At 37.2% G+C, this 19883-nt stretch overlaps 1 protein-coding gene across 1 annotated transcript in view; it reads left to right on the forward strand.

The window, feature by feature from the left end:
* The window catches only part of MELK (maternal embryonic leucine zipper kinase), an 89947-nt gene that overhangs the window by 50097 nt on the left and 19967 nt on the right, over positions 1 to 19883 (forward strand). The window contains exons 10-12 of the mRNA XM_006886955.1: positions 3294 to 3422; positions 10139 to 10261; positions 16771 to 17002. Of these exons, the coding sequence (XP_006887017.1) occupies positions 3294 to 3422; positions 10139 to 10261; positions 16771 to 17002 (484 nt within the window). The remainder of the gene's footprint in view (positions 1 to 3293; positions 3423 to 10138; positions 10262 to 16770; positions 17003 to 19883) is intronic.

Genomic DNA, 19883 nt, shown 5'->3' on the forward strand with positions numbered 1-19883 from the left:
GAATGGAAATACAAAATCTCTGTAAATGTTAATTAAAATTATTTTAAAAAAATTTTAAAAAAAAGAATCTTGAAGATAATAGAAGTGCTTTCATTCTTGAAATAGGAACGAGATGATGGAAAAGGAACATTGCAGAGAGCTCTTGAAAATTTAAATAAGTCAGCAGAAGTGAAAAGCTCAAGTCAAATGCTCAAACGAAAATAATATTATGTGGAATTTTGTAAAGGAATCTAAAGATGATGACGTGGTAAAAATAGATGAGAAGGAGAAACAATGCAAGTGCCCATCAGCAAACGAATGGATAGCGAAGTTGTGGTGTATTCACACAATGGAAAATTATGCAGCACTGAAAAACAAAGAATGCATGAAATACAAAATGAGTGACCATGGAGGACATAACGCTGAGTGAAATATCTCAGTTACAAAAAAGACAAATACTGTATAATGCCACTGTTATAAAACAGGATTACAGGGAGCTTAGGGGGAAACTAAGAGCAGAGGGCATAAATAGTGTATATGCCATTGAAACAGACAAGGGAGAGAATTGTATAAAAGGAATATATGATTAGTTATTATTGGTATGACAAGAGTCCAAAATAAGAGCTGCATAGTAAAGTGGTCTGGGGAGCGGGGACTGTACAACAATGAAAGAACTTTTTTCCTAAAAAAAAAAAAAGCAAACTGCGGGAAAGAGGGGGTGCAGGGAGGAAAATGTGCAACAGTGAATGAATGGAAATCCAAGTTTAAACTTTCAGTAAAATCTCAATAAAATCCAAAAACAAAAAAAAAGAGAAGAAAAAAGGAAATAACAAGATCAGTTTGAAAGGTCTAACATGAATAATAGAAATTTAGAAAAAATAGAACTGAGAATATAGGAGGAAGAAATCATCAAATACTTCAAGAAGAAATATACCAGAACTGAAGAAGAGTTTCTAAGAATGAGAAAGTTTAAGTAGATCTTCTCACAATGGATGAAAAATAGATCCATACCAGGACCTGTTCTAGTGGAATTTGAGAAAAAAAAAAATCCAGAAAGCTTTTTGGGACAAACCAAAAGATCAAGCACAAAGGCTTGAGAATCAGAAAGATGTTAAGATCATTTGCTGATGCCTTAAAAATGTGACATTATTGCCAATATAGAATCTATAGTTTGCCAAACTTGTATCAGATTTGATGATAAAATGCAGCCCGTTTTCAGATGTATGAAATGCAACCAGTTTTCAGATGCGTGATTCTACATTTACACCTCACACACCAACCCTCAGCAAGTTCCTGATGCATTTCCTCTTTCAAAACTAGGGTGTAAACCAAGAAAAAGGAATCCCTAGTATCTAGAAAACTGGGGAGATAATGTAGGGTAGAAGTGAAGGGAATTCGTAGATTGGTAATTGAGGATCAGGCTGTGAAAGAAGCCTAGATCCAACTCATATCTTGAGTCAGAAGTGACGTATTTCTGACCCTCCATTGGGTTTCTGAGGCTGTTCATCTCATGGGAGGGCAGTGCCCATCTTTCTCCCTCAGAGCTGCTGGTAGGTTTGAACTGCCACAGAGATACCGCGTCTGAGTTAGCAGTGGAGCTCCCTGTGGAGTAGGCCCACTGGAGCTCCCTAACAAGCCCGGGAGGAGCAGACTGTTCTTCTGGAGACATCCAGGTGGAATATCAACAAGGAAGGGAGGAAACAGTTGAGCTGATGTGTGTGACGTATTGAGAAGAAGAGGAGAGCCTTGGAGTGTGGAGGTGAATTAGTAAGAAATACAGTGATTTTTTTTTTAAACTCAGGAAAAACAAAGTAATATTGCCTGGGTAGTTCTCTGTGTAGGGTTAGTTGCTGGGCTAATACTATTCAATCAGTATGGCCATACTGGATGCTAAAATGTTAGAATTTTGTGTACCAATTGTTGAAAACCAATTACTCCAAATCTCTACCCTATCATGTTCTTTAGCACTTTCCTTCAGCATAAAGGATTAATAATTGGCATGATTAGAAATCCCTTAGAACCTACTCACCTGTTAGCTTCTGTTCTGATAGGTTGGTACCAGTTAAATATTTTGTGCTTTTTTTTTTAAAAAAAATTTAGTTCATTTACTCATACATGTTTTGATTCACAGTTAAATATTACTTGTGCCTAGTTGTAGATGTTATTTGTGTAGTTGTAGAATGTAAATAATGAATAATAACTTAAGTGAAAGTTATTTTAAAATAGTGAGAGGATGCAGGTAGGAAATGTGTGTGGAAAAGTGAGGATATTATTGTTTTTGTTAGGTGCTATCAAGTTGAGTACGACTCATTGCAACCTTGTGAGCAACAGATATTAACCCTGTCCTGTCTGTGCCATCCTCACAATCTCCAATACTCTCAAGCCCATTGCTGCAGTCACAGTGTCAGCCCACCTGACACAGCGGAGAGGGTCTTCCTCTCCTTTGCCATCCCTCTACCTTCCCAAGTATAATGTCTGTCATGGAATAACCTCTCCTAGCAACTCACCCAAAGTATTTGAGACTATGTTTCATCAACTTTTCCTCAAAGGAGCACTCTGACTGCACCTTCTCCAAGACATACCTGTTTATTCTTTTGGCAGTCCATGGGAAGGATATTCAGCATTCTTCTCCAACAGTACAGTTCAAAGGCATCAATTGTTTTTCTCTTGTTTTCCATACTGGGAACTCTTTTGAATAGTATCTGAAACTAGGAAGAAAATAAATTGAAGCTATAGAGACAAGAAAGGTAGAGTTAATAACAGAAGAAATAGCTGAAAGAATTTAAAAGTGGTAGTTTCTGAGAAATGAAAAAAAAAAAAGATGAATGTGGAGGCTGGATGAAATGTATTAGATTAAAATAACAAATAGTAGATACTTCAAAATTGTTTTTGGTCAGACATTCTTCTAAGTGATATAGCACTGGTCTGTCCATTTGCTGTACAGAGGTGACTATTCATGGTGACTGTGATGCTAAACACTGTGACACTGATGTCAGATGTGATAATGGTTACCCATGGTGGACAGTGTTTGGTGGAGCTTCCTGATTAAAACAAGCTTGGAAGCAGAAGTGACAGCCACTTCTGAAATGACTTGCCTCTGGAAACTCTATGAATGTGGAGAAATGATGAAAGTCATACAAGTTTGCAGGTCTTTTGTTCATAGGGTTGCTATGAGTTGTCTATGGCTCAGCGGCACTTAACAACAACACAACTATTTAGAAAAATAAGAATTATTTAACAAAAAACTCCTTAGTCTTCTAAACAGCTTACTTTAAAGCCAAAAACAAAAAAACTACAATACTTTTTTCTTCCAGTGGAAATGTGATCACTTGACGGCTACCTATCTTCTGCTTCTAGCCAAGAAGGGTCGGGGAAGGCCAGTTCGCTTAAGGCTTCCTTTGTCATATGGACAAGCCAGTGCTACTCCATCCAGAGACTTGGAGGTAAAAGTTAAAACCTTTTGTGTGAATCTCTGCTGATCTTACTATGTGATTTCCCTGTTTAGGAGTGTATTCATTACTGGGGAAATTAGTTTTATTGATTGAGGGAGCCAGAGGTAAAATATTTTATGATTTAGCATTTCATATGGGGTAAATGGGAAATACCACACATTTCCATCGCATTTTTAAAATTCCAGCGCTTTGAACTTGTTCTTTCTGGTTCAGTCATGGCTGGCAAAAACAAAACTGAGCCAGAAATTTAAAAATGTGAGCACCTGGAATGATAACTAAAACAAATAAAATTATGGGTCAAGGTGCTGCTAGAAAGTATCCTTAAAAAAGGGAGGATCTTAGGGAGCTCTGATGGCCTTGTGGCAAGAAGCTGCACTGCAATCCCAGAGGTGCGCAGTTTGAATCCACCAAATGCTCTGCTGGAGAAGGAGGGACAGTCTCCTCCTGTACCAGTCAGATCTGATTTGACAGTATACAGATACACACAAAATAAAAAAAAAAGCAGGACCTTGCATTGCTGCTAAATCTCTTGATCAGCAGGGTTGGAAACAGTGATACCCTACTTAGAGATGTGGGTGACTTTGCTACTTAGAATGTGTGCTGTTCTCTACAGTCCTGGAAATAATCCAGTCTCTTTCATTAAGCTCGGGGAAGGACTCTTATGCTTCTCCTTAGTCTCTCATTTCAGGACTTTGACCATTAATCATCATTTGACATTACTCATCTGACTGTTCTGCATCTCTCAATTTTTTTAAATGTTGTTCTATTTCAGTTTCCTTTTACTGGCTATAAAACGGACTCTTTTGAAATAGATTGGTTTGAAGCTCTTGGAGGAGAGGGAAGAACCACACCCTTTTTCCTTTTTCTTTTCCAAAGTAATTCTTAATCGTTGTAGAAAAGTTTTAAACCACAGGGTAAAAGGAAAAGAAATTTTACCCTATAGATATGATCAGTATTTTGTTCTGTCTTTCCAGGCTTTTCTTTTATTGTGCTTATATAATTTATGTACCTGTAAGTACTTTTAAAAGGAAACAGAATAATTAAGATAATAAGTTTTAAAATTGCGAGGGATAATCTCTGTGACTAAAGGACATATTTTAGCTGATGTGAAATATTTTAATGGATATTTTGATAATCATTTATGCTAAAGACTTAGCGTTTTTTTGTTTTCAACAGTACCTACAACTCATGGAACTCAATTTCTTTCCATGATTGTTAATTGCTACCAATTTATTTTTCTCTCTTTTCTTTGTCATGAGCATTTGGAGAAGTTCTTCATATTTTGAAGCTCCATGCCTTTCCTACCTGCTTATTTTAGTTTGTGTCTTCTATGTAGTTCTTTGTATCTCCCATGGTTTAAAATTAGCCTTCCAAATGCTTGCCAGATGGTTTGGAATTAAGTAATATAATCTTTCAGAGTAGTTCAGGTTGTAATTTAAATGTTTTGTATATCTTTGTTATCCGCAGTGGAGATAATTGGTATCATTTTGCAATCCAAAATAGCACAAATGATTGGTTGAGGTAATTGGTTTGTTGTGATTTTTTAATTTTTTAATAAATTTTTGTTTTGTTTTTAGGTCTCAGCTATGTAAAAAATGTGTTAAAATAACATATGACATAGTCTCTTATTAAGCCGCATTTACCCCACTCCAAATTTCTTTAAGATTTTATTTTGCTTCCTTGCCTACTCATCATTGTTGAGTCAGAACAGTGGACCCTCCAGCAGATTTTCAGAGAGTATATACCATATGGGAGACGATTGCTCATCGTTCTCCCTCAGAACACCTGGCAGATTTGAACCACCTGCTTTTGGGTTAGCATTGCAACTCCGAACCTAGTAGGCCACCAGAATTTCCCAACACTTAATTTCGTTCTCTCTTTGTGACAGTGTTTTCTTACATACTGTGGGAATAATGGGTCTTATGTCCCCTGCCAGACCTAACCTACCTCCGGGACCCTTCTTTTTTCCCTAGTTGATCATTTGACAAATTGAGAACTAGAAATATGTGTGGAAATGGTCATTGTTTAACAACATGTCCAATATGAGATAATGTGTTTCTTAAGATAATTTTCTAGTCTGTTCTTCTGCCTATGGGCACCATAAATCTATTTTTCACCCATCTTGTTCATATCGCCAATCCCTTTAAACTATCAGACTCAAGTAACACCTTTGGGCTCCAGAGGACACAAAAGCATGAATTATACTTCTGACCAAGATAATTGCAGAAAGGTATTACACATCTTTATACTTAGAATAACCACTTCAGCTTAATGCCTAATTTATAATACATAAGAGATGGAGCCTTCTGAGACATTTTCCTTAGTCATTGCATTTTTTATCTGGAGTGGGCCTGATTCCAACCACTGAGTTTATATAATTTTTAAGTGTCTAAGTGTAAAGATCTGGAAAGGTACTTGCTATTAATCTTCAATTTACTACAAGAATGAGTATTTACTTAATAATTTAATTACTTGGGAATTTATATTATTGAGTAGCCTTTTATCTCAGAAAGTAATTTTAATAATAAAGTAGATATAAAATTTGAGGTTTTTTTCCTGATCTTTATGCAATCTTTGGGCAATCATTGAATCAAAACAGCTAGTCTCTTTGTATTATTTTATCTATCAATGGAATTGTTTTTTATCTCTGGGGTATTATTTATAAGAAAGAATGTATTCCTTAACTTTCAATCAATTGATGCCACATTTAGTGAAACAATAATATGACTCGATATAACAGTCAAAGAAGGCCTTATCATTCTTCACATCACCATGATTTTCAAGTCCTACACTAAACTAATGGGAAGCATATCTGAATAAGGTCTTGTGTCTGTTCTCTAAGAATCAAATTGAGGTAGAACATTCATAAAATAATAGTACTGCCTCAGAATAGGGAGTGGGTATGAGATGAGTGAGTGAAGACATCCTATAGGCGCTTTAGAGAATGGAAGTGATTACCATTTATCTTCTAAATTACTTAGAGTTAAGTTTAGGAAAATAGGAGGAAAAGAATATAGAATTCAGAGCAAAAGAAATGGAATTGGCAAAAGTTCAGAGAGCTAAATACGCTTGATATATTCTGTTGCTAATAGCTAAACTTGTTTGATTAGAACGAAGAGTTCAGATAGGGAGAAAAAAGAAGGAATTAGAAAGGTTCATGAGAGCTAGATTATAGAGAACTATGATGTGCTATTTTAGAGATCTTGATGTTGTTGTTGTTAGGTGTACTTGAGTTAAATACAGCTCATATTGATCCTGTACACAGATCTGAATCTATCATGTACCATCCTCACAATCTCCACCATGCTCAAGCCGGAGGTGGATGCAGTCACTAAGTCAAACATTGAGGGTCTTCATCTCTTTAGCTGACCTTCCACTTTTCCCAGAATGCTTTTTCCAAGGACTGACTCCTGACTGTATGCCCAGAGTATTTGAGATGGAGTTTCACCATCCTTATCTCTGAGGAGCACCTGTTTGTACTTTCTCTAAGACAGAATTGTTTATTCTCCTGCAAGTTCATAGTATATTCAATATTCTTTGCCAGCACCACAATGCCATGGGGAACCATTCAAGATTTTGAGCAAGAGGGAGGAGACATGACCAGTTTTGAAAATCCAGGAGTGTATAGAATTGTTTTGTGAAAGGTTCTGTGTGTGTATGCTATTATGCTCCAAATGATAGCCATCATTTATAAATCACTGAATCTAGATTTAGCTTACATATAATTCTCAATTTAGTACTCCACAAAGCCATATCTAATTGATAGTAATTAGCAGCTATGGGAACTCTGTTGTCTCTGGTTGAGTGGGTAGAAAGATCAGTGGCAGAGACCATATTGCCTCTGAATAGCCAAATGTAACAGAATTTGTCTTTGAATAAGGACAGTGTCTGGAACTGGACAGGGAAGGATAAAACGTAAGACATTGAAGTAAAATGCCTGGTCAGGTTAGTAAGATATTGAGGAAAGTGGAAAGAGTGAGATATTTAAAAAATGCAATTGTATCCCACAGTTTTAGAGCTTAGGGTGTATCTAGTATATGCTCTGATTTTAGAGGGAAAATAGAAAGAATAGAGGGGAAATGAATTAAATTACCATAGCAGTGTTAGCACAAGATGCCAAATTTCCTGCTTGCAAGAGCCTATTTCTATGAGCTTCCAGATTGATTTATGCTGGGAAGCAGGAGTGGCTTCCACTTACTAAACTAGAAGCTTCTGGAAACTCTCTAAATTCTAGAAATGTACAGAAACGATGGTAGTTATAGAACACAGTTCTGTCCAGCAATGATGTTAGTTATAGAACAGAGTTAAGGTCTTTTGTGCAAAACTTAACACTCAGTCATATTCGACTTGACGACACTTCAACCCTGCTAAGTGAAACTAGTGGTGTTATATCTGGAGAACACTCTTCCGCTTTGTATATCACTCTTTGTCAAGATACAGTATGAAGTAACTTGGGTCGCCGTGAGTGGCATCCATTTCCTAAGCAGTTACGGAAAGACATTAGATCTTTTGTTCATAGAGTTGTTATGAGTCACACTTGACTACAATCAACAACAACAGTTTATTTTTTTCCGTTGATGTGAATTTTAATTCTGTAATTGAAAGCAGGGAATACCAGAAGAATGTATATCTGTGTTTCATTGATTATGCAAAGGCGTTTGACTGTGTGGATCATAACAAACTGTGGCTTACTCTGAGAAGAATGGGAATCCCAGAACATTTAATCGTGCTAATGCGAAACCTATACTTGGACCAAGAGGCAGCCATTAGAACAGAGCAGGGTAACACTGCATGGTTCAAAATTGGGAAGGGTGTACGCTAGGGATGTGTCCTATCTCCATATCTTTTCAACCTGTATGCAGAGCAGATTATCTGAGAGGCTGGGCTCTATGAGACGTGTGGCGTCAGGATTGGTGGAAGATCTATTAACAATCTGCTTTATGCAGATGACACAACCCTGCTTGCTGAAACTGAGAAAGACCTCATGCACTTGCTGTAGAGGGTCAAGGACTGCAGCCTTCAGTATGGACTGAGGATCAGTGTCAAGAAGATAAAGATTCTCACCACTGGACCAATTGTCAGCATCAGCATGGATGGTGAAGAGATTGAGATTGTTCACAGCTTCAGTTTGCTTGGCTCCATGGTCAACACTCTTGGCACCAGCAGCCAGGAAATCAGAAAACATATTGTGATGGGAAAGTCTGCTCTTAGGGACCTCTCTAAAGTACTCAAGAGCAACGGTGTGTCTCTGGAGACTCAGGTGTGTCTAATAAAGGCCATGGTCTTTGCAATCATTTGTTATGCATCAGAGAGTTGAACAATGACTAGGGAGGATAGAAGGAGAATTGATGCCTTTGAGCTGTGGTGCTGGAGAAAAGTATTGAATATACAATGGACTGCCAGGAAAACAAACAGATTCATCCTGGAGAGGGTTAAACCAGGCTACTCCTTGGAGGCAAGGATTCTGGGGCTTCGTCTGACATACTTTGGACATGTTGTAAGGAGGGACAGGTCCTTGGAGAGGGACATTATGCTTGGGAGGGTGGAGGGACAGTGCAGGAGGGGAAGACCCTCTATGAGGTGGTTTGATTCAGTGACTGGGGTAATCAGAATGGGTGTGTCAGAGGTAGTGCGATTGGCACAGGATAGAGCAGGGTTTAGGGCTGTTGTACATAGGGTCGCTATGAGTCACAAACAATTCGACAGCACATAACAACAACAACAACAACAATTAAAATAACTTTACAAAGATACAGTTTTGCTATATTTTTGTCATTTGACAAGCTAAAAACTTGTGTTTACTTATTAATCTTAATGAACAATTCCGTATTTTTCCCATCAAAAATTCTCTTTCTTGGTATGATTGACGTCCACCTGTCACCCAGCCCTACAGAATATTTCTATAGAATCAAAGCCTCTTTCAAGTCTAGCAAGCTCTGGTGGCCTAGTGGCAAGAAGGTGCACTGCAGTCCAGTTCAAATCCACTAGTTGCTCCGTGGGAGAAAGATGGGACATTCTCCTCCCACTAACTGTCTCTGTAAACCTGGTGGGGGTTCAGCTATGGGTCAGTTCTGACTGGATAGTACATAACAACAACTATAGGGATTTCTGGTGGTATAGTGATAAGACGCTGCACTGTAATCCCAGAAGCATGTGATTTGAATCCATCAGCTGCTCTGTGGGAGAAGGATGGACATTCTCCTGCTGTCTGGTTTATTGCCTCTAAATACCTGCTTGAGAGTCATCTATGGGTCAATTCTGATTTGATGGCAAAGAGCAACACAATAGGGAAAGAGTACCCAGTAAGCAAGGTAAGCACAGGCTTGTTTTTGTTTACTTACACATTTCAGTTTATAATTCTTGCTTTAAGCAGCAGATTAGTAATTGAATTATAGATTAGTAAGTAAGCCGGTGCTTACCTTGTTTACTGGGTATTCTCCCTGTGGTGGTAATGATAAGCTAAGTAGTATATGAAATAACATAAAATTGTTCCAAGACATTGAGAGTTAGGGATTCTCCTAGCTAATAATTGGTACTTAAGTTTTTTTTTCTTCATTTACTGTTCTCTGTATCAAATGGTGAACTCTTGAATATACTAACATTCTTTTCTCCTTTCAAGGCTTTACTTTGTGTCTGGAATGTAAATAATGTTTTAAAACTTGAACCATGCTATTGTTTCTAAATTCTTCTGTATTTTGATTGAACAGTCAAAGAATCTAAGTCTAGAAGATGTGACCACAAGTGATGAAAATGATGTGGATGGATATGTAGACTATGAGTGGTGTGACGCTAATTCATCAAGAGGTGTGGCTACTCCGCAAACACCACAGGTTGGCTATTTTGATTGCTATTCAAAGTAGGATATACAATCTCAATTAAAACATGTAGAATCGTTTCATGTAAAACATGAAATTAAATTTGTGCTTGTAAATTAAGAAAAGTCCTAAACTATTGAAAACATTAATGACGGCATGTTGAAACATGATTGAAAGAGAAGTCAATTATTTCTAAGATGAAGAAAGCTGAGATTTCATTTCAGAGCACTTTATTGCTTCCTACCGAATTTTAAAAGTAAATATAATTTACATGTAGTTAAATTCACCCTATTTTCATTGTATATTTATAATGCATATGTAGTGTTGGGTAAGCATAACCAACCAAATTCAAGATATTGAGTAGTTCTTTTATCCCCACTACCTCTCAAAATTCCTACATGCATCTTTGTAATCAACCCCTGCATCACTCTCAGCTCATGAACCACTACTCTGTTTCTTGGCCTTTCCTTTGATAATCTTTTTTTCTTTTCTTCCTAAAAATTCATTGATCATCTTGGATTTGGAGATGTTTTCATCAAATTTGGGAAGCTCTTGCTATTACAACTTAATTACAAATAATCTTTCTGTCCTGTCTGTACTCACCTTCTAGTACTCCAGTTATACCTAAGTTGGTATGCTTGATGGTGTCTCACCGTTTTCTCTCTTCCAGGATCTTATTTATCTATTGATGCTGTAACAGAAATACAACATATGGATGTCTATAACAAACAAATTTATTTCTCACAGTATAGGATGCCAATAGTCTGAATTCAGGCCACTGGCTCTGTTATCATTGGTTGGCATGGATGTTCTAGTGGAAAATTTCTCTCCCTGTTAGCTCTGGGGAATGGTATCTTCATGTGATATGCATCTTTCTTCCCCTACCTTCACTTGCTTGCTTCTTTACCCAATATTGTCTTTTTACCTCAAAAGTCATTGGATTAATAAAAAGATAAAATACCTAGGCATAAACCTACCCAGGGCCATAAAAGGTATATAAGAGAAAACTATAAAACAGTACTATAAGAAACCAAAAGAGAGCTATATAAAAAGAAAAACATACTATGCTTATGGACAGTAGATTTAACATGGTGAAAATCAAGACTACACAAAGTATCTCTATAATACAAACCTGGTCCAGATCTCAACAACGTTCTTTTAATAAAATGGAAAAATTAGTTTTCAACTTCTTTTTGAAAATTTTTATTGTGATTTTAACAAAAGTTTACAGAAAAGTTGGATTTACATTCATTCCCCACTCCCCTAGTTTATTTTTTATTTCGTTTATAAAAAATGTTTATTTTTATCTGCACAAATTTCTTACTTAACCTCTACCCAGTCCACTCTGCAATGCACCTCTTATTCTGGACTGCTGTCATATATATAATGCCTGATCATATATTTTTTTTTAAAAAAAGTATAATTTACATTTTATTTTCAGATGAGTTTTTTCTTCAGCTTTTAAGGAATCACATCCTTACATGGGCTTTGGTGGAGGTCATGAGGCAGCATCAGCAGGTGTAAATCTGGGTGGAGGTGTTCTATCCTGCTGGGTCTCATGAGAACTGTGAACAATACAGCTCACACAGTAGTGCAGTTTCACATAGAGCTTTGGAAGCATGTATGTTAAGAAGACACTCGCTTCAAAAATGTCCCTAATGGCAGCTGCCTCTACTGTATTTCAAACTATGACCTTCTAAATTGCCTTGTCTTTGGGCATGCAGCGGGCACAGTTTATGTAGTGAATAGGCTGTATGTGGCCGCAGCCCTTCTGGGCAGGACCGTTGTTTCTCCTTTTCTTTGTTATCTTGGAAGGGAGGACCTGAGAGAGGATAATCATATATTCCCTTTAAAGTGTTTAAATATCTGTTCCAGTGCATGTTCATTATCTGTTCCTTCTTTTCCTGGTTTCCCCCTAACCTTCTGTATCAGTCCTGTTTTATAACAGTGGTGTTATCCAGTATTTGTCTATTTGTGACTGAGATATTTCACTCAGCATAATGTCCTTCAGGGCCATCCATGTTGTGTAATATTTTAGGAGCTTGTTGCTTTTCAGTATTGCATAGTATTCCATTATATGAATATACCATAGTTTTTTATCCATTCAGTTGTTGATGGGCACTTGGATTGCTTCCATCTCTGTGATTGTGAGTAATGCAGCAATAAACATGGGTATGCATATTTCTGTTTGGGTGGTGGATTTGATTTCCTTAGGGTTTATTCCTAGCAGTGGAATTGCTGAGCCAAATGATATTTCTAGTTCCAAAATTTTGAGAAAGTATCATTCAGCTTTTCGTAGTGGTTGCACCATTTTAAACTCCCACTAGCAGTGAATAAAGGTTCCATTCTCTCCACAACCTTGCCAGCATTTGTTGTTTTCTGCTCTGTTGAATTTTGCTATTATTACTGGGGCTGAGATGATAGCTCATAGTTGTATTTAATCTCCAGCTTTTCAATGGAAAGAAATTGGCCCCAAATGACTAAAATAATATTGAACAAGAAGAGGAGGGGAAGATGCCTTACACTTCCTGACTTTAAAATTAGATGTACAGTAATCTGAATACTCAGGTATTAGTTTGATGACAGATGATGAACAGTGGAATAGAATTGAAAGTCCAGAAGTAAACTCATCTCTCTTATGGACTGCTGATTTTAAAAAAAAAAAGCATCAAAGTTCACTCAGTGAGGAAGAATACAGTCTTAACAAATGGTGCTGGCAAAACTGGATATTCATTGGCAGAAAAATGCCAAACTAACTAAAAAATAGATTAAAAAACCTGAACGTTAAAACTGTTAACTAGAGTTTTGGGGAGATGACATAGGGGCAAACCTCGGAACCTAAATTATAACATAAATAAACCATAAAACACAACTGAAAATACATAAATAGCAAGTGTTAAATTAAAAAATACTTAATGCTTGCCTAAAGATGTTAACAAAAGAATATCTCAGTCACAAAAGGACAAATACTGCATGGTGCAACTGTTGTAAAACAGGACTGACATTGGGGTTGGGGGGAGACTGAGAAAGGGGATAAATAATGTATACTGCACTGAAACAGATGAGGGAGGAAACTGTTTGAAAGGGATATGTGATTAGCTATTTTGTTATGACAGGAGTTCAGAAGGAAGGCTGCATAGTGGAATGGACATGGGAGGAGGGATTGTGAAACAATGAAAGGATTTTTCTTTTACTTTTCAAAGAGAGGAGTGTACTGGGAGGAAGGGTGGGCAGGGAGAAAAGTACAACAATGAATGAATGGAAATCTAAAGTCTCTGTAAATTTTCATTGAAATTAATAATAAAAAGAATTTTTAAAAAACATGTTAACAAAAGAGAACCTGCAGACCAGGAAAAATATCATCGGCAGTAATACATCTGGTTAATGTCTCACCACTGAAATATATAGAAAACTTCAACAGTTCAACAACAATCAAAAAATACAAGTGATCCAGTAATACCAAACCCCCTCCCAAAAAAACCAAAACAGGCAAAGGACATGAGCAAACACTTCTCCAAAGAGGATATTGAGGCAGCAAACAAGCACATGGAAAAAAACAATAAAATTTGTGATCCTTAACCTTTAGAAAAACACATATTAATGAGTTACATGTTATTCCCGCTAAAATGATTTAAAAAAAAAACACAAACAACCCACAAAGTAATAAGTACTGGTGAGGTAGTGGGGAGATTAGAACTCTACTTTTTTGCTGATGGGAAAGGCAAGCAATAGATGTTCATCATAATTTGGTATCTTTTGAGATCTTGAAAGCTTGTGGGCCGACACCTGAAATATAACTATTGGGCTCTACTTATCTGGAACAGAAGAGCATGGAGGAAAGCAAAGACTCCTGAAGAAACTAGCCCACAGGATGCAGTAATACCCCACATGAACTATGATCTCTAGCTCAAGACCAGAAGAACAAATTGTGCCCAGCTGCCCCTGCTGACCATTCTGACTAGGAACACAATAGAAGATCCTGGCTTTAATGAGAGAAAAATGTAGGACAGAATTCAAATTCCAGTAACAGGCCAGACTTACTGAACCTAATAGAGATGAGAGGAACCCTTGAGACTGTTGTCTAAAGGCACTCTTTGAACTGGAACTGAAGTCATTTCTAGAGGTTACGTTTCAGTCAAATGGATTGACTTAAATAACATCATCATCAGTAATACGCACCGTTAAACAGTCAATTATTTGAGACTGGTCAGTACTTAGTGGTAAGTAACTGCACTGCAGTCCCAAAAGTATAAGGTTTTAATCCACCAGCAGCTCCGCAGGAGAAGAATGGGCAGTCTCCTCCTGTGCAAATTAACTGCCTCTGAAAACCTGCTGGAGGGTCAGCTATGGGTTGGTGACAAACAAGAAGTCAGTACTTATCCAGATGTAAAAGTGAAAAGGCAAGAAGAGGCAGGCAAGCTGGATCAATGGAAATGGGACAGACAGAATAAAAAGAATGAGAATAACACATTTGTGTAAATTATAACCAGTGCCGTAGAACAATTTGTATCAGCATTGTTAAATGGAGACCTAATTTTCTGTGTAAACTTTTACCCAAGACATACTAAAATATAAAGCAACAACAACAAAAAAGAAATCCCTAATTCAGGAAGTTGGAGGGGGGTTGGGTTAAGACATACCCTAGAAAGCCCGGACCTGCTCCATCATCCTAATTGTTACTAGGCTTGAATCCATTGTTGCAGCTTTGTTAACCAGTCTTGTTGAGGATCTTATCTTTTTTTTTTTTTAGTTATCTCTCTATTTTAGTGAACAAAATGTTTTCCAGAGACTGGCCTTTCATTATAATATGTTTAAAGTACATAAAATACTTTGTTCCCCATTCCTTTTTCTAAGGAACATTCTGGCTGTACTTTGTCCAAGACAGATTAATTTGGTTGATTGGTTGTCCATTGTATATTCAGTATTCTTCTTGAAGACTGTAATTGCAAATGCATCAGTTTTTTTATCCTTTTAAAATATAACACAGACACTATTTCTTTTTTTACCCAAAATGGGTTTTTTTAACAGTATTTATTTCAACACCTGTTTGTGTCTAAAATGATCATTCACCTTTATTTCTTGGATGGTAGTGCCCTTATGTGTATATTTCTATGTTTCTAACAGTTTTTATTATCTGAAGTGTTTTTATTAATAAATTATATTTCTTTAGGATAATTTTAGTTTTACAGAAAACCTATAGACAATTTTGTCTTCTCAGCATTTTGAAGATTAGTCTGCTTTCTTCTTAATTCTTTTATTGCTATTGTTAGTCTTAATTATTATTCTTTTCTAGTCTATTTTTTTCTCACTCTTTTTAGAATCTTTTTGGGTTTTGTGTTGTCCGATCCTATTGGACAACTCCAAGCAACTGTGTGTGGTGTCTGTGTGAGTAATCGCCTTTGGAGTAGTAAAGATTATAAATATAGATGTGAATTGGTTTTTCTCCATCTTCCCCTCAATATTTTTATTTATCTTTCTCTGTGAAAAATACATGTAAAAAATATGTTTGCCGTTTTCAGGAGAAAGATGGACAGTCTCCTCAATGAAGAATCAATGTGTACAGTTCAGTAACATTAATAATGTTTGTCATGCTGTTAAGCTATTGGAGCACAACCAATGTAGAAATTGCTTTAATTTCTAGGTTTGATGTTTCGGGAACTGTTCAGGTGTTAGGAATTTAGTTCCCAAACTTAAGAGTCTCATGTGATTACTTTTAAATTATTAAAGGAGGCTTTTCTTCCTCTTCTCTCCAAGGTCCAAGGCCAAAAACATACATGTTTTCTTGCTAACTTTGTTGTCAGAGCAAGTTTATTATATTCAGCTCATTTTTAGCCTCTCCATGTATCATGTATGAGCTTTGAATCTAACTTAACCATCTTGCCTAAGGTTTCCGTGGCTGTTAAAGGCAGTGCTATAGGTTGATAATTACTGCTGTAACTACTTTCTTTGTTTATTGTCCCACTTTTAGGTCAGCCTGAGGATTTTCCTTCCATTCTTACAAGTTTAACTGTAAATTTAAAAGGATTAAAAACAATTTTTTTTATCTGACATTTCTGTTAGAATATTTTAACATGGTTTTTTCCTCCATAGCTATGCTTTTATTTTTTTAATTTACATTAGTAGTAAACCATACCAATCTAAGTATGGGAAATATCAGCCATTCTCAATATTGCTTAAGATGTGAAGAGTATACATTTGATTAAACACTTGCCTGAAACATGAAAATTACCTGTCAGTAAAACATACTAATATGATCTGTTGTTGTGCTGGGTAGAGTAGCAACCAACCTATAGCTGACCGTCTGGTGGGTTTTCAGAGACATTTAATTTCATAGGAGTTGATTGTCCATATGTACTAAAAAGAACAATGTACATGTAAAAAATCTCTTGATATTGCTAGTAATTTCTTTTAATATTTCATTTGAATAAAAATGGTACAAGGTAATTTGCAAATTATTAAGGCTTGTTACAAGGAAATTGACTATGTCTTCACTGTGCTTTATGTACTTTTTCCTTTTTTCCCAGTTTGCCAAGCTTCGGATAGAACCAAATGATCTAGAGTCTAAATCACGGACTCCAGTGTTGTGCAGAGCATCTGCAAATAAATCAAAGAACAAAGAAAATGTATATACTCCTAAATCTGCTGTAAAGAATGAAGAGTGCTTTGTATTTCCTGAGCCAAAGACTCCAGTTAATAAGAACCTGCCTAAAAGGGGAATACTTACTACACCAAACTGTTACACTACACCCTCCAAAGGTATTTATTATGTGTATTAGGCAGTGGTAAAATACTTTTGCATTCCAGGCTAAATAAACATAGCAAGTCAGAAATGACTAGCCTTGCTCTCAGAAATTTCTAGGAGAAGCCAAACAAATTTTTTAGCATATGTTATTTGCATTAGTTGAAATGAAAGCATATTGATCAATTTACAGCTTTCTCAAATGGTACTTCTTTACATTTGTAAAATAGAATCACAGCATCATATGATACCAAAGCTGAGAGGCAATTTGGAGCCCTCCCTACTGTGTAACAGCCAGAGAGGATCAATCTGTGTTGCCCTTCTAGATGTCAGTATGAAGACATCTGTCCTATTACACTTGATTTCTGCCTTAGGTTAATCATCAATAATTATTTAAACCATTTCCTTTATGACACCTCAGTGCTTTGGTTATTGGTATTCTCTGGACACATTCATTTTATCACTGTGCTTCTTAGAACAGTACCTAGAAATAAACTCGGTTTTCTAGGACTTGATCTCACCAAGATAAAAGTTATAGTGTAGTGTCAAGAGACCTCGTTGTTGCAGCATGCCATAGTATGTATAATATATATATGTTATCTAGGGAGCTCTGATGGCCTAATGGTAAGCAGTTGTACTGTCAACTCAAAGACAGGTGGTTTGAACCCACCAGCTGCTCAGGAGAAAGGTAGACAGTCTCCTCATGTATGATTTACATCCCCTGAAAACCTGCTGAAACCTTGAAAAATGACTTCATCTTCTTACTTGGATCCACAATCAATACTCTTGGTACCATCAGTCAGGAGACATCAGATACCAGATCCCAGGAGACTGGGAAATCTGTAGTCGGGGACTTCTCCAAGTTATTGAGGAGCAATGATGCTGATTTGAGGACTAAGGTGCACCTGATTCAGGCCATGGTCTTTTCAGTTACATGCTATGTTGCTGAAGCTGGATGTTCAATAAGAAAGACAGAAGAAAGACAGAACTGTTGTGTTGGAGAAGAGTACTGAATATCCCATCGACTGCCAAAAGAGCAAACATATGCCTTGAAGAAGGTGCAGCCAGAGTGCTTCTTGGATACAAAGATGATGAAGCTTTGTCTCACATATTTTAGACATGTTGCTAGAAGAGCCTATTCATTGGAGAGGGACATCATGCTTGGGAAGGTAGGAGGAAGGCAAAAGAGAGGAAGATCCTCAGTCAGGTGGACTGAAACAGTTACAGCACAGTGGGCTCAAGTGTGCCAGAGACTGATGATGCAAAGGATAGGATAGGGTTCACATCTGTTATTCATAGGGTCACTATGAGTCATACTTGACTAGGCAACACCTAACAACAACAGAAACCTGTAGGAAGGTCAGCTATGAGTTAGTTTCAACTTGATGGCATATGACAACAACAACAACAGTATATAATAGGTGTCAAATGTCTGATACCTAGTAGGAGGATATTGAATGAAGGACTAAATAAGACAAATGAAAAGAATTTTACTTACGCTGATCTGGTCTGGCACATTACTTTTCAAAATAAGCTTTATTAGCCTTTTCTTTTGTTGTTGTAAACTGTCAAGTTGAAACTGACCCATAGCTGACCCTCTGGCGAGTTTTCAGAGGCACTTAATCGAATGGGGAGATCGCCCATCCTTTTGCCATGGGGCAGCTGGTGAATTTGAACCACATGCCTTTGGGATTTTAGTCCAGCTTCTTGCCAGTAGGCTCCCAGAGGGTTCTGTTTTCTTGAGTGGTTGTAATTATTCTTGTGCTAAGAACTTAATAAACATAACTCTGAAACAGGGTAAGTTAATCCAAAACCACATCTGACTGATGTACTTCCAGTTTGCTAATGGGGCTGAATAACCAGTTCAGGAGGCCCACATCTTATCTAGAAAAAATGAGAAACTTGTCAGATGATTGACTTAAAGTTCTGTTATTGTGTTGGGAACAATGTCCGATTTATCAAAACTCATGACATTTTCCGAAAAACTGTGAAGCTGATTAGGTGTGATGATGGCAGTATGTGTGTGAGAGAGAGTCAGCACACTGCCTGCGGTTGTTAGCAGGAGTGAGCTAGGTGATGCCTGCACATCATAGGATCCCAATAATAGCCACTTTTGCATCTTTTTTCAAGGAAGGGTCTATTTATCTTTTGTCATTTCGGTTTCTCAAAATATAGCTAAAACATCCTGTGTAAGTCAGGGAGCTTGGATGTGCAGTTGAGATGAACCTTTTAGTTTATCTTAGCTCATTCAGAGTTTTGTTTTTTAAACCTTTGGAACTATATTCCCTTCCATTATTGAGATAGCATCGTAATAGATGGTGAAGAAATTGGGATTGTTAACAGCTTTAGTTTGCTTGGCTCCACAATTAACACTCTTGGTACCAGCATCTAGGAAATTAAAAGACGAATTACATTGGGAAAATCTGCTGTCAGAGACCTCACCAGAGTACTGAAGAGCAATGATGTCAGTCTGGAGACTAAGTTGCACCTGATAAAGGCCATGGTATTTGCAGTTACTTGCTATGCATCAGAAAGCTGGATGACTAGGGATAATAGAAGGAGAATTGATCCCTTTAAGCTGTGGTGCTGGAGAAGAGTGTTGTATATACCATTGACTCCTAGGAAACGAACAAGTTTGTTCTAGAGAGGGTGAGACAAGGCTGCTCCTTGGAGGCAAGGATTCTGAAGCTTTGTGTGACCTACTGTGGACATGTTGCAAGGCGGGACCTTGGAGAGGGACATGCTTGTGAGGGTAGAGGAATAGTGCAAGAGAGGAAGACCCAGGATAAGATAGATTTACTCAGTGACTGGGGTAATTGTGGTAGGTGTGTCAGAGACAATAAGATTGGTACAGGATAGAGCAAGGTTTAGGGCTGTTGTACATAGGGTCGCTATGAG

Source organism: Elephantulus edwardii, unplaced genomic scaffold, assembly GCF_000299155.1.
Source record: "Elephantulus edwardii isolate Elephantulus edwardi_28Jun2011 unplaced genomic scaffold, EleEdw1.0 scaffold00052, whole genome shotgun sequence".
NCBI lineage: Eukaryota > Metazoa > Chordata > Mammalia > Macroscelidea > Macroscelididae > Elephantulus > Elephantulus edwardii.